Source organism: Anoplopoma fimbria, chromosome 24, assembly GCF_027596085.1.
Source record: "Anoplopoma fimbria isolate UVic2021 breed Golden Eagle Sablefish chromosome 24, Afim_UVic_2022, whole genome shotgun sequence".
Taxonomy (NCBI): Eukaryota; Metazoa; Chordata; class Actinopteri; order Perciformes; family Anoplopomatidae; genus Anoplopoma; species Anoplopoma fimbria.
In genome coordinates this window covers 3058637-3074014 of record NC_072472.1, presented here as the reverse complement: position 1 = coordinate 3074014, position 15378 = coordinate 3058637, and the positions used below count along the sequence as shown (strand labels likewise).

Genomic DNA, 15378 nt, shown 5'->3' with positions numbered 1-15378 from the left:
TCAGATGGTGGTACCGTGGGGCAGGTGAGGCGTCGCCACCCCGGGCCTCTGGTTGGAGTGGCGCTCCGTGTGCGGCAGCAGGTGGCCGGACGGTAGCAGGCCTAGCAGCTGCTTGGATGCGCCTGGCCTCCTCCGAACCCGTCGGCGACCACCGTAACCGGGCCTCTGGCTTTGCCTCACTGCCTGGCCCAACAGCGTGGCCGTCTGGGGCCACAGCGGGTCCGTGAAGCTAGAGACGCCGGGCTCCTGAAAGGGGATACATGACCTTCGCCGCATGGGGCGATCTTCTCGATAGATGCGGGATGCTGCGACGAAATCGGAGCAGGGTTGCCGTGAGATCAGGGAGATGCGGCCCTCCAGCGACGGCACCATCAGGTCGAGGCTAGTTCTGTCCGTGAACGAGTCCGTCCGGTCTTCGTAGCCGAGGTCAGCGGGGGCAGAGCACTGCTGCAGGGGCCATCCGCCGCGGCCCTTCCCCCGTTGTCCGCAGTGCTGCCCCCCTCGCCGCCGTTGCGCTTCGTCCTGCCCGCCTCGTCTTCATCATCCTCTTCCGGTTCCTCCTCCTCCACCTCCGTGACCTCCTCATCGCCTGCCTCCTCATCCGCCGCGCCCTCCTCCTCATCCTCAGCACCGGTGGGTGGCGGCGAGCGTGGGTCCCGCAGGAAGACCACTATGACGGTGATGTTGTCACTGGAGCCCGCGTCACGTGCCGAGGCCACCAGCTTGTGGGCCACCATGGTGGTGTCTCCGGTGTTCTCCTCCAGGTGGTCGCTGACGACGTGCACCGCCTCGTCTGGAGTCACCGTGTCCCAGAATCCATCGCAGGCCAGGATCAGGTAGTCTTCTGAACCGTCCAATGGGAAGATATCGTGGTCTGCATCACCACAGATGTACGGCTTGTGCTCCGAGTCGCCTGCCAACACAGGTTAACGGGTTGTTCTGTTAGGGTCTAGATTCTCTCGTTTACACACTATATCCGGTGTTCTGCGTATCAATACTTTACCTATTGCTCTGGACACAGACAGACTGCCGTTAACCCTCCATGTGCCAAACCAGATCACGCAGCCTCCCAGAGCCTCGATCCTCTGCTTCTCATCCTGCAAATACAAGTGAAGCACTTTTACTTTTTAATTTCAAATTACAGTTAGAAGTTTAAATACAATACAAGACAATAAAAAAAATGTATAAATACAGCACTGTTTATTTGATTGTAATCAGCTGTTATATTGATTTTTTCCTCTTTCCTTCAATTTTAACTATTATTACAGAGATAAAAACGCCAAATGTTTTATTTAAATTTGATATATTTTTTGTCCCCAAATGAATAAGAATCGAAAAATGAAAACTTCCATTTAATCGATGTCTGCAAAGTGTTGCATGACGGGGAGAACACTGTTGGATCTTGGGTGTTGAATTTGTTTTCCAGTCCAGAAAAGCATCAGTGACCCCTCGACCATTATTGAACTCTAATGATTAAGTTATTCTCTCTGCTGCAATCTCCTCAGTGTAGATTAAAAAGGTTTAAATTGCGACTGACCCCTAGATTTACCTTCTAGGTTAAATCTAGTTGTTCCTGTTTGGATCTGGACACATTTTTGTGTTTCAGTTTCAGTTTCATTGACAAATGACAGCTGATTTATTCTGTTCCTATTAGACTGTTGCTCACAGGGATCCCTGTGTCCTTCAGTCTGGTTGAATCATTGTGCAGCGTTTTGTTCTCCATGTACAAAACTAAATCTATTTTTAAAGACGACTTTCTACAAGCTTAAAGCATGAAAGACCATTCAGAAATACAGAGTAATCCTTCCAGACATTTGAGTCGTACACAATCTTCTTTCAGCTGTCGTTCTCCAGCATGCATACAGTGGATGCGATAGATTTCGTGTGTGTGTGTGAGTGTGTGTGTGTGTGTGTGTGTGTGTGTGTGTGTGTGTGTGTGTGTGTGTGTGTGTGTGTGTGTGTGTGTGTGTGTGTGTGTGTGTGTGTGTGTGTGTGTGTGAGTGTGTGTGTTACCTCTCTGTCTGGTTTGTGTGGTTTCATCAGCTCCACCGCTTCTCCCTTTCTGACCAGAATGACCTGGGAGTCTCCCAGCCAGGCCACGTACAACGTCCGACCCCGCAGGAACGTCACCACACCTGTCGTACCGCAACGCAGGTGCTGCCGAACACACACACACACACACACACACACGTGTTACAGTATTCAGCTCACACACCAAGCAGTGTCTGCACCATGACTACTGGTGAAAAGAAATTCCATATTTGTGTATAGGGGCAATGGGTCAATATGCATCACATAAAACATAACAAATACCCGGTTTCTGCTGGTGTTTATCATTTCTTTACAATTTAAGGTCACTGGCTGATTAAATAGTTTTAAAATAGTAGATAGAAGGTAACAAAGTACATCTTCATCAAATTTCTTTTAGTTTTTACTGCACTACGTTTATCTGAGAGCTTTAATTACTTTACAAATGAAGATATATATTATTTGCTTATAGCTTAATACCCAATAGTTTGTAGATGTACAGCTGAAAAGATTATTCAATTAATCAATTGGTCGATTTTATCAGACAATTAATTGGCAAATATGTTAATAATTGTTTAAGTAATTTGTCATGTAAACAGACAAACTAAAAAACTAAACAAAGTAGTAGCAGCAGTAATCATTGTAGTAGAAGCCTCAGCAGTAGAAGTAGCACCAGTAGTCATGGTCATGGTACCAGCAGCAGTAATAACAATAACAGTAGGAGTATTATTAGTAAACAAATACTATAACAGATGATTGCTTTTCATATTCCACAGGATTACAGTGTTCAGTACTCTGTGTGGTCTGATAGAAATACATGTGAATGGGTTTCTTCTCTTTCAGATTGCATTACCTCTCGTGAGGCCTTCTTCACAAAGCGCTCGTCGGTGACTTTGAAGGCTCTGCAGAGCGCCTCGATGGGGTCCTGGTTGAAGCATTCCTGTTGGACCAAGTTGACGTGGAGGTGGTTGGCAGCATAAATGGCCGCGTCCACGCCGCCGTGGCCGTCAAACACAGCAAAGTAAGCCTGTTCCTCTTGATCCTGAGAGACAAATACAGTCATTCAACATGGTTAAAGTCAAATTAACACTACAGGTCTGCAGGTAGTAAATATCATGATTCAATGATAAGACGCACTATTAAAAATATGTAAATCAAAACTCCTTGCAGTAAACCAAAGATAATAGTTGTTGATTGTGTAACAGTGACTTGATATTGATATTAATGACTTAATATCCTGACAACAGGAGAATGTACGACACCCGATCCTACTCATCTCCAATGACAAGTACAAGTACGCCTACAGGCATGTACACTGGGGTCAGGGCACAGCTTCAAAACACAGATTGTAGTAGATGGTGTTCTGTCAAATACTGTGAGTTTACTGCTGAGTCAAGATAAGTTTAAGAGAGGCTTCCTCTCATTATTAGTTAGAATAAGAGAACTGTCATATCAGCACTTCTCTGACTTTGCAAGAATATTATCTTCAAGGACAAAACATGGGCTCAAGTCTTTTAGTCTACGATAATACTTTACCACTTCATTTGAATATTATTTCAATTTCATTGGACATGACATTTAATTGTTGGTATTCAGCCTTGACAAGTTTCCTTTTACCTCCATAGTGTTCCACTTAATACTGGGGGTTGGTAATCTTGAGAAACTAGCGAAAGTACACTCGATTTTAAAAGTGATCCATCCGAAAAACCAAGCCCAGTGTTTCCAACTCTCTTCCAATGAAAGTAAGTCTCCAACACAAACAGCCCGTCCAAAACCTCTCCCCCGAATTATCATTATGAATATAACAACAAACATGGCTATTGTTAGTACTCACAGCTATCTGTCTTATTACAATCCTGTGACAGCAACAGATACCATATTTTTATTTCATTTTTTATCTGAGCATTTGATTTATTGATTGCTGTCAGGATGTAATGAGAATTTCGAACAACATAACAATGTTTTTTATAGCTCTGTGAGCTGCTTAGCTGCCGGCTCAGCCATCTCCATGTTGAGAGCCGTTGAGAGGGCAATGGAAATGATCCCAATTTGCACAATGAAATGTATTTGTAGCCCACTTCCAATATGCACACAGAAAATGTATGAACAGATATTCAAAATAGTTAAAACAGAACAAGCTATATAAAAGCTGCAATAAAGGAAAACATTAAAAGGAAATCTAACTAAAACACTGGCCAGACAGCGGTGCTGTAACGTGAAGCTTTTGAATGGCGTGTGGAAGTCGTATCTACCTGAATGTTGAAGAGCGTGTTGAAGTCGGGGATGATGACGTGCTTGTCCTCCATCTTGCGCCTCATGTTCTTGATGGCGTGGATGGAGGTTTCGTAGTACGGCTGAGGACGGCGGCGGTAAGGAAGCTCCTTCAGCCAGATGCAGCACATCTCAAACAGTCTGTTAAACACCAGCCAGGCCAGCTTCACGGACTCCATCTCTAACAAACACAGTCAGTCAAAGAGTTTCTTTATTAAGTACAAGGTAACTAAGTCATAGCTCTTACAATAGATCCAACAGTGACCCAGGGGGAGAAAAAAATATAAAAACATCTTTAAAAACACCCCAAACCACGCAAGCAATCATTTATTGACAATTATTTAATGTGATTTCATTTGATCAACCCTATTGATTCCATTTAATAGAGATATTTATATTTATCTAGGGCTGCAAATAACGATTATTAATACTATAAATTCATCTGCAAATTATTTTCTATATTTATCATTCAAACCATGTAAAAGCGTATATGCTGTGAGCTCAGCATTGATTTAAAACAGGTTGAATACACGAGGCAGCCCCTATCTTCTTTCATCTGGATTTCAGCAGGCAGACAGTCGGATGATGCCGTTTCAAAAGATTATAGAAAGTAAATTAAACTAAAAGTCCCTGTCCCCAGTGAAGATTTCACTCCCCAGAGAGCTGTTTCACTTTTTCAGACGCTGTCACTGAGAAGTTAGTGGATCAGAGGCAAGCCCAGAAGTGGCTTTATCTCTCTTGTGATAATAGAAGCACAGGCTGTTTATACATAAGCTTGACCTACTAATGTTAGCTGCAGGTGAAACAGTCTATCTCGTCTTTGCCGTCGTCCTCTCTCTCTCACGCTGCTCTCCCAAATAATGTATCAGCGAGACGGAGACAGGCCGGCCTACACTGTGTCCCATTTCCTCCCTTCACCTTCTAAATAAGTACACGGACATCAAACAGCGCCTCGATACGAGACTTCACTTCAAGGCTTTACCCATAACACCTTGCAAACAGCTCAAGGTTAAAAAAGCAGTAGAGAGCAGTGAAGCAGCATCAAACAGGCTGTGATCGGCTGTTATGCAACACAAGACGTTCTTACTTTGAGAAAGCTCACACAGCGAAGTGAAGAACAGTTAAAGGCCATCAACATTTCAAGGTTGCACAACTGTTCTCCAGTCAGTACGCTATGTGTTTTTAACAATCGGCACCCTGATTAATGCAAGATAACCTAAAATGTTTGCTACAACACAAGAAAAACAGCAAAGATTGCTCCCATCAAATTCAGTGTCTCAGTGGTGGAATGTAAATACGTACATTTACTCAAGTACTTCATTTTGACATACTTTATGCTTCTATTCCACTACTATTCAGATGGAAATATCATACTTTTTTACCTAACTACATGTATTTGACACTTTCTACATTTGAAAAAACAGTAGTACACAAAATATCTCTAATTGTCTCCATGTTGAAGAACTTACATGTTCGTTAGTTATAAAAAAAAAAAAGGGATTAATATAATATTCTATAAGAATAAAACACTGACAAAAGCCTTTCTGCATAATGAGTAATTTTACTTTTGATACTTGAAGTACATTTTACTGATACTACTTATGTACTTTTACTTAACTAACATTTGAATTCAGGACCTTTACTTGTAATGGAGCATTTTTAAAATGTGATATTTCTACTTTTACTTGAGTATCTGAGTACTTCTTCCACCACTGATGTGTTTAAGCTTGCCGTTTATTATGATGTTTACCAGTTAAACTTAAGTAATAATATATTAATCTCTGTGGGGAGATTTATCCTCCACTTGACCTGTCTTAGTCTGGCAATACTGTTATAAACAAATCCCATGAAGAGACCAAAACCAACCACATGTTAGTCCGTCCAAGCCCATTTCTACATTAAACTGTAGAAAAGGTCACAAATATTTTTCATTTGATGAAAAAAAAAAATGAAATTCTAAAACAGCTGGCCAGTGTAGTTTTTAGACTATAAAAAAGGATAACATTCAGAAGTTTTGAGGGTTTACTGACTTCAGAGCAGTTAAATGATTTTTTGGGACGGTGGCGAAAAAAGGGTCTGCACCCTCGTAAACCAGCTGCTTTAATAAAATAGAAATATGGATCAACAATGATCGGCATTTAGTATCTGCAGCAAAAACAAAACAGGATCAGGGATCTCTAAAAGTTATATTTGCACCCTTTTTTTCTTTTGTAATGATCTGTGAAAAAATTGTGAGTTTTATGAGCCGTTGCACCACTAATGGAAAGAGACATAGTTTTTGAGTTTTTCAAACGTATTTCAGCGCTTTGATTACAACGAGCAGAGTGACATATAGTCCCATTATATGGGAGAGAAGGCGTTTAATGTTTAGTACAGTTGAGGTATTTATAATAGTATTTAGACCGCCACTTTAATGAGAATTTGATTAGTCAAATCCTGATGATCACATTAATAAGAATCAGTTGGCCTGTCGGTTTGTTTTGGTCTGCCCTCTAGTGGTCAAATACCACTTAATGTAGCCTTTTTGCGGGGGAGAACTGGGACAAAGCCCTGGTGGTTAGAAGCCTGCTGTGTAAGTGTGTGTGTGGGAGACCTAATTTGTCTGTTCTTCTATACACATGTGTGTGTATGTGTGTGTGTGTGTGTGTGTGTGTGTGTGTGTGTGTGAGACAGGGAGAGAGCAGTCTCGTGGACTCCCCGGGGGACTCACGTGGTAACGGGTCAGCTCCATCTTCCACGGCCTTATTGAGGTGGTGGATGGTGAGGTCCGTCTGCAGGAGGCTGTCTGCTGTGGCTCGGGCCAGCGCTGCAGCCAGGGAGCAGGGACAGTTACTGTGGTGGAGGGGGAGACGAAAGATTTATGAATGGGTCAGGAAAGAAAAAAATCATATCACCATAATCCTCTGTGGAGATTAACGATGTCTTCTATCATTAAGCCGGTTTATTGCACTGAAGAACAATGTGGTTTTGCTATTCCTAGGGTCTTAAGAACAGAAGTACAGTACGAGACATTGACATGGCAGATGTTAACACAAATATTGGTATCAATCATGCATATACAGTATGTCTGCAATTGCAAAACAGAAATGTCAAATATATGTTTTAGGTAGTCCCATGAGAGCACAGACAAGCTTGTTTTTTTAACTGTACAATGTCAGATACATTGCAGAGCTTGATCACTGTTCTTTAAAAAACTAATTTAATGCATCCTTATCAGAAATCTTTATGTCAACACAAGACTACCCACGCACCGATACTGATATCTGATATCGGCCCAATACCTACTCAAATAGCCGGATCAATTATCAGTGAGAATTGGGCCGATCTATTAAATTCTATGTTGATATACTTTATACATTATATACAGGAATTTTAATTCTGGTTCAAGTTTTGACCAATTTGTTGATGCATTAAAAAGTAAGACGCTTGAAGTTAAATTCCTGCTAATTTTTGACGATTATTTTTGGCATAAAAAGTTCATGAAAAACAAAACATTTTATTTTTAAATCAATTGGATTATCTGAAAAATTTGCCATCAAATATCTGTTTTTCTTAATGGAACGTTACCATATTAAATAACAGATAAAATGCTTATTCAAATACAAGCAACATTTAAGATTGACATAACATGAATTTCATCCCTGGGTTAAAAATACAGTGTATTAACATTGAATGATCAAACAATCAAAATAAGCATCTCATCACTGGATACTACATTTAATACTTTTTTTAACTGAGTTAAATTAGGACTTCCTGTTAGCAACACAAACACAGATATCCTGTCAGCTGGAGCGAGCTGGTGCCAGTAATGTGCCTAATTTATTTCAGTAATTGTGCCTTGAAGAAAAGAAAAAAAAAAGGACATAACAGCTCAGTTTGAGTGCAACGGTACGTCAACACATCTGAGAGCTGTGTGTGCTGCTCCTCTTAAGGTTAACGTTAGTGTTGGGGGGGAGGAAGAGGAGGAGGAGGGTGTTGTTTGAAGGACTGAAGGCTTTCTGTACACGGGTCACGAAGATAACTGGGTCACCTCCAGATGCAGGTAACCATGGTAACGCAACTTCTGGATGCTGACCCTTGTAAAAAAAAACAAAAAAAAACCTGAACTGACATTTACAGCTTTTTCTTTTTTTTTTTTAATTAAAGGGACAGTTCAGATTTTGTTTGGAAATGTGTTACCTACAGTGGATGGACACAGTGGAGAAAAGCAATGTACTGCTGTTGATGTACTTTAAGACACCTAAAAACATCAATATCAGTGTACTGTACTATATTTAGAATATTCTCACTGCTTCACCTTGCTGTCAGTAATAAATCCCTTTACGGATCGATGGCCAAAGCTTCAGTGCTGTATGATTAAAAGAACTATAAAAATGATTTACTCATGCCTGTCCTGGACAAATATGGTAATCTGCTGCCAGTCATACCTTAATACTACTTCTTGATACATGTACAAATACTTCAGGAAGGTGGTATGTTGAGTTTGGATTTTGGCTCGTTCATGAAACAATCAAATATAACTTCATAGGTCAGGTCGGGTAAGCGGGTCAAAATCAAGGCTGCAATCAGGAGAGAATACGCTGACCCTTTTTCTCTGCATTCATTCGGTTGGGAATCTTGATTGATTGATTAATTGGGACAACAAGTTGGAGATAATTTGCCTGATATCAGACAGAAATGCCAACTCTTTACAAACTCTAGAACCTCTAGAAAGTAAAAACAAAAACTTGAAACTAAGTCATCAACACGTGACAACATCTGCAGAATCAGTGTTAAGAAATGTGCTTTTCTACGCTGTGACAAGAGTGTGTACATGAAGCATGAATTTTTTTGTTTTTTTTACTCATTTAGCTGCTGGCTAGCTATCTTGCTAATTCCACCATGCTTTCGTGCTACAGAAAACAAAAAGCACTGTTTTTAATTGCCGTCTGTGAAAGCCGTAATCCTTTCAATTAGCTTATGCTAACCGCTAGCATGCTGACAATTGTAATGATTATGTGTAGGTAAGAGTACTGTAAAGAGTCTGTTACAGTGATTAAATACAGTATAAACTCTTAACATACATAAACTTACTTACAAACAGACCAATCATAGAGCATTTATCATTATGTTAAAATAAAGTGCATCCCAAGATTTACCCACTAAACACATCCCTATCTTTTCAGACATTTTATTTTGTATTATTATACAACTATAAATGTAGCCCTTGCTGGTTGGTATTCATTTAAAACGTAGCAGTGCAGCAGCTCAATAACATGCTGGGTGATGTGATGCTGCACACTTGAAATAGTCATTGTGGTGCATTTAATTTATCTAAGTGAAATAACTGGGGTTGGTTGAGTACAACACGGGGACGTATTCCACAATTAAATGATTGTTTATTAACTGTGAGAAGCGCCTCTGTGGCTCTTCTGTTAAAATGACATTCAACATCCTTAATGAATTCAGCTCTGCTCATTGCCAGCTAACTAACAAACAGAACATATTAACATATTATAGTTCATTTTAAGATTAGATTATAAACTCTTGGTCCATGTTTTTTTTGTTTCGTAGCATCCATCTGACGTGCTTCGTTATTCCTGTGCCTGCCAGACCTCTTAGCTCATCTGTTAAACATGCAAAGTTGGTGTAACTGCAGTGGGCAGAGAAACAAAGCCTTCACAGTGTTTTTCCTGGATAAACGCTCTCTCTGTGCTTTCCCCAAGAAAGGCCTGAATACATAAGAGGAAGTAAAACAGCACAGTTAGTTTGTAAAATAGAAACTAAACTTCCTGTTAAAACAAAAGCCTACACATTTAACATATTTACTTATTTAAATAATGCATAATTTAGCAACAGTTTGGGAGGCACAGGAAAATATAAGATTTAATATGTACCCTTCAGAATATGCCCAACATACACATAACAAGCAGTTCTGCAAATCACACTGTGTTTCACTTGAAATTAAACTTCCATATCTTGATTTGCATTTACTATTATCAAAAAAACAAAAAACAAACTGTAGTTCACTTTTCATATCTGCAGTTATAATCTGCCTCTCTCTGCCGTCTTCGGTACGTTGAAGTGTTGGAAGAAGTTAAAATGTAAAGACGAGACACAACAGGGAATATTCCTCTCTCCATGGCAACCGCAGAAACTACAAATAACTTCACTGACGACCATCTTATGTACAGAAATAGTTAAATTACTCATTACATCCAGACACTGCCTCACAGTATATACAGACAATATGTGGTGTATTTTTCCTCATCATGCATGAACATTTAAACAATAAAGAGTCGGGGCTAGACAGTAAGACCCAATACACACTTGATGATCCGACACCTCATGATTTACGACCAGTGCCAACATTCAGGGATTTAAAAAGGTGGAAAATCTCCGGTTTTAAAAATAGGCATGGTCCAAATGACTCGTGGTTATCTGGACCAGATATGTATATCCAGTCTTAATTTATTGTTTTTCATTGAGTCCTTGATTTTTGTTCTCAAACTGGGTCAAGGGCTAGAATGAGACATCAGGAACAGAGTAGTTTAAGCATGAGCCCGTAATGCAGGAACCATCAAAACCTCCTGGGAAATGTGGCAGCTCTTTGGGTAGAATATGTTGTTTTTATTCTTAAAGAGATGGATTGTGAATTTAATCATCACTTTAAATGTATCCAGGGTCCGTTAATAGTGGGTTAACTTTAACAAAATATGGTTATTTTATCCAGCGCTGTTCACAAAGAGCTCAGACATGCAAGCATATCCTTTCCAGATGGATTATATGGATAAGTATAATATGTTTTATTCAATTTCTCTTTGCTGGACAGAGAGAATGGCATCGCATTTATATGTTTTTACTCAATATCATCTGCAAGATTTTCTGCAGTATTCTTTACAAACAGACACAACTTCCAAAATGTGCAGTATTTGCACACAGCACTATATTTGAGGTAGGAGCGTTTTAATTTAAGCTGCATAGTAAAGGCTAGTTATGTCTCTGTTACTACATTATACATGCTATAAAAATAAAAAGAGATGTATAATTATAAGTGAGGGTGTACCAGAGATAAAATAAGAAATAAATGAGATAGAGATCAGGAGAGGAGGGCTTGACTGCCAGTATTTGGGTTTGTTCGTCACAAGGGTCCTCTCCTCCATGTTTCCATTCATAGAAACATTTTCCTCCTTCCCCTCTCTCTCTCTCTCTTTCTCTCTCTCTCTCGTTCCACCACTGGCTGCCCTGTGGGGGTGGATGCTGAGCTCGGAGCCTCTGATTGGCTGCAGGTCACACAGGAGAACACGCCGCGCACCAATGGCGGTTCCCTGTGGCTCGTGCATCACAGTGAGGTCATGTGGAGCGGAGGAGGATTAAAAGGAGAGCTTAATCTCAGTTCACACCAGCCGCACTGCAACAACACGACCGACTAGAGAAACGACACAGCACTGGTTACACTGGGCAGCACAATCGTACATTGGTCGTGATGGAAGGGAGATGCTTTCCCTCCAAAACTCCCTTTTACAATGTGTTTGTTCCGTCTATCTCTTAATAACTTAACCTATTTAAATCACCTCTTTTGAGATGCTAAACTGTGTTGCATTGTCTCAGTACTTGTACTCGTACTTATACAATAACAATCTAATTAAGAAAATGTCCATTCCAGATTCTCAGGTGTTTCCCACGGTGACGTCTTCAAATAACTTGTTTTGTCAGCAAAAAACTGTCCATAACCAAAAGATCGGCAATTACTACGTTTACATGCACAGTAATATTCCATTATTTCAAATGAAGACATGTGCAATATGTGGATATTATTTAGGTTTTAGGAGCATTGTGTAGACTTTCTTGTATACAGTGCATTCAGAATATGCGTCTTTTCAACACACAGCTTCTTTTTACGGCTAGCTCTGTGTGTTGTAACCAGGCGGCAACCTCCGGTTCTGCCGAGTGAAGCCAATGCCGAATCTTCTTAAAACTTGCATTCTCTCTAATGTCCATCAGGGGGCGACTCCTCTGGTTGTATAGAAGTCTATGAGAAAATGACTCTACTTCTCTCTTGATTTATTCCCTCAGTAAACATTGTAAACATGAGTTTATGGTCTCAATCTCTAGTTTCAAGTCTTCTTCAATACAGCATGATGTTCATTTAGTAAATGATGCTCCATTTAGAGTCAAACAGACCATAAAGCAGAGTATTCCAAATATGGTAACCTCCGTGCATTGGATGCAAAAAACAACAACACGGAGATGGCCATAATTCAAGATGACGATAGTAAAATCACCGAACTCGAGGCTTAGAGACGGCAGTCTACAAACCAATGGGTCACGTCACGATGACGACCTCCACTTCTTATATACAGTCTATGGTACTAACAAAAGGAAAGCCAAAAGTTTGCAGAGATTTATGCCCGAACGATAAAGCCCACATATCGGAATGTAAGGAAAACCCACCTACTTTAAGACATTATGAAAGAAATGTAAGGGTGTAGCAGCAGGATGAACAGCATTATGTTAATCTATTTTATGTTAATCTGAGAATGCAGGGGTGGCATGTAAACGGGAAGTTATAAGTGGAATATATTATTTAATTAGCCATGTAAACAGCTTTGAGAGCTTAAAAAGTGTCAAATCTCGAATACTTTAATTTAATAAATGTATGTTATATCCATTTCAATGTGTCCCTTGAACCCTGAAGCATCTGCCTTTGTTATATGTGTGGGTGGGAATAGGTAATTGGCTGATGGACTGGTGGCACATTGCATGGTAGCAATTAGTGAGTGAATGTGTGATTGACATGTAGTGTTAAAGCGCTTTGAGTGGTCGGAACACTAGAAAAGCAGGTACAGTCCATTTACCATAACAGTGGTGATTAAGCCAATGGCCCAATAATGAAAGTATTGCAATTTTAAAATTGCTGTCTTATGAACTGGGTTTCTCTTTGTGGCCACATTCCCTGAAAAAAAAAGTCTGTTTTCCGGGATTTCTCCATTGCAAACACACAAAAAACATGAACTATGCAGAATTTAGATTTTTTGGATGCCACCTTAAAAGGATTTTGCGTTTGTCAGAAGAGGGGTAAAAAAAGCAGAATATTTTGTACATGTAAACATATTCATTGATATAAAACAGATTGGATCAGAAAATCCTCACATTGAAGACACAAACGCTAGAGAACATTGGGTATGTATGATTTAAAAAAAATGACTTAATGATCAGAATAGTTGTTAATACATCGTATTAATCTTCAGTTTAATTCTCACAACATTAACCCCCCTGTTTCCGCCCGGTTTCAACGTTCCCCGGCTGCATCTTTCACCGTTGACACCATGTGGAGTCAGAGGTGGTTCCTGCCTCCTCCACCACAGTCGGGTGTAGCTTTTATTCTCCCTTGTGGTGCGTTCAGCTACAATAATCGTGCAGCGAGGCTTCGACAGGCTGCTCTCTGAGTGTATGTGTTAGCGGATGACTCATGCACGCAGCCATGCTTTTTTTTGCTTTTTCTACAAGCTCGCTCTTTTCTACAGAATTAGCCCCGGCGTGGAGCAACAAGGTTGTTCCCATAGCAACACGGAAGCAAGTGACTGACAGTTAATGGTGTCAGTCGTCCTGTTGCCAAACCCACGGAAACAAGCTCCCACTTCATTATTACAAATATTGAGCCTTTTTCTGTGCCAAGTTGGAGGTGAGGAGGCAAACGTCGTGTACCAGAAATTCCTCATTCCTTTTCCAAGAAGGAGAAAAATCCTTTCGGCTATTTCACATATTTATTTATTTTATTTCCATTTCACAGAGAAAAAAAAAGAAGATATTTCAGTGTGTTTCTAACAACCGCTGTTATGTGAGCACAGAATTCTCAAGAGGGCATAAAAGGATTACATAACGCAGCGAGAGCCAGTAAATCATAGCTTTTTACTGCTGCTTCACCCCTAAGATGGCTTTCAAGTGACTTTGATGAATTAATTTGTCTCCTTGGTCCACTCACACACACAAACACACACACACACAAACAAACACACACACACAAACAAACACACACACCATGTGGCGCTGAAGTCTGTTCCTGGGCTTTCTGGTATCTAATGGTTAGCTGTAGGAATTCACTGATGCTTCATCTGAACTGCTGCAAATCAACAAAAAATATATATTTTTCACACAACCAAGAGTAAATCAATGCTGCATTAATGTGTACGTTGCATTTTAACACCTTTATATCCTGTAGGTTAGTTTAAGCTACATCAATGCATCATATTCTATAAGATCATCATATGTTTGTACACATAAAGGAAACACTTCATCCTAAACATCAACACATCTCACAGCCTGGTCTCCTAAAAGTTACGTTCCCGTACAAAAAAAGTCTCCCAGATTACGTTTGTTTTTGATGTATCACATATACAGTACATGTAATCAAAGTCATACACAGGACTTTCACCCAGGTGACTGATGTTCATGTCCTGTGTTAAACCAAAAGTAACAAAGGCTTTTTATTTTTATCCAAACCATGATCTTTTACTAAATCCAAATTATTTTGCACATCTCTGGTTTAAGTGCTGCTTTGTGTGATTCTTTGTGGAGAAACTCAATTTTACAGATCTGTCGATTAAATGAACTAATCAACAAAATCGTACAAGTGTTAGTCGACTTAGTTTCTTTGTTTGAAGACGGTCATAAACCTGAACCAAATAGTTTTGTTGCCTGAACTTAATTTAAATGACAATCCAGTTTCGAAACAGCAAACATGGTTAAATAATATAATATTAATCTACAGGAATGTAGAAATGTTGATATGAAACGTTAATTTTGTTATATCCAGTGCTGCTGCTGTTAGTAGAAATCATTTTTCTTTTTATTAATTCTGATATCATTAGTGCTATTACTTACTCTCATTATATTTGTCGTTTCTGTCACATGGATTGACTATAATGTATTAAAATAATCAGCAGATTAATCCATAATGAGAATAATCATTAATTACTGGTTCAAAATGAGCTCCAGCTCAACAACTACAAAAGCAAAATCCAGCTTTTACATTAATTTATGAGTCATAATCTCAAAGGACATTTTTATACTTTTAATACTAAAACTACATTTTCCTGA

The 15378-nt window shown here is 39.7% G+C and overlaps 1 protein-coding gene across 1 annotated transcript in view; it reads right to left on the bottom strand.

Annotated features, from left to right (window-relative positions):
• The window catches only part of ppm1e (protein phosphatase, Mg2+/Mn2+ dependent, 1E), a 32033-nt gene continuing 16655 nt past the window's right edge, over nucleotides 1-15378 (bottom strand). Inside the window, 7 exon segments of the mRNA XM_054626320.1 lie at nucleotides 1-470; nucleotides 473-913; nucleotides 1004-1097; nucleotides 2014-2157; nucleotides 2882-3070; nucleotides 4281-4480; nucleotides 7010-7131. Coding sequence (XP_054482295.1) covers nucleotides 1-470; nucleotides 473-913; nucleotides 1004-1097; nucleotides 2014-2157; nucleotides 2882-3070; nucleotides 4281-4480; nucleotides 7010-7131 — 1660 coding nt within the window.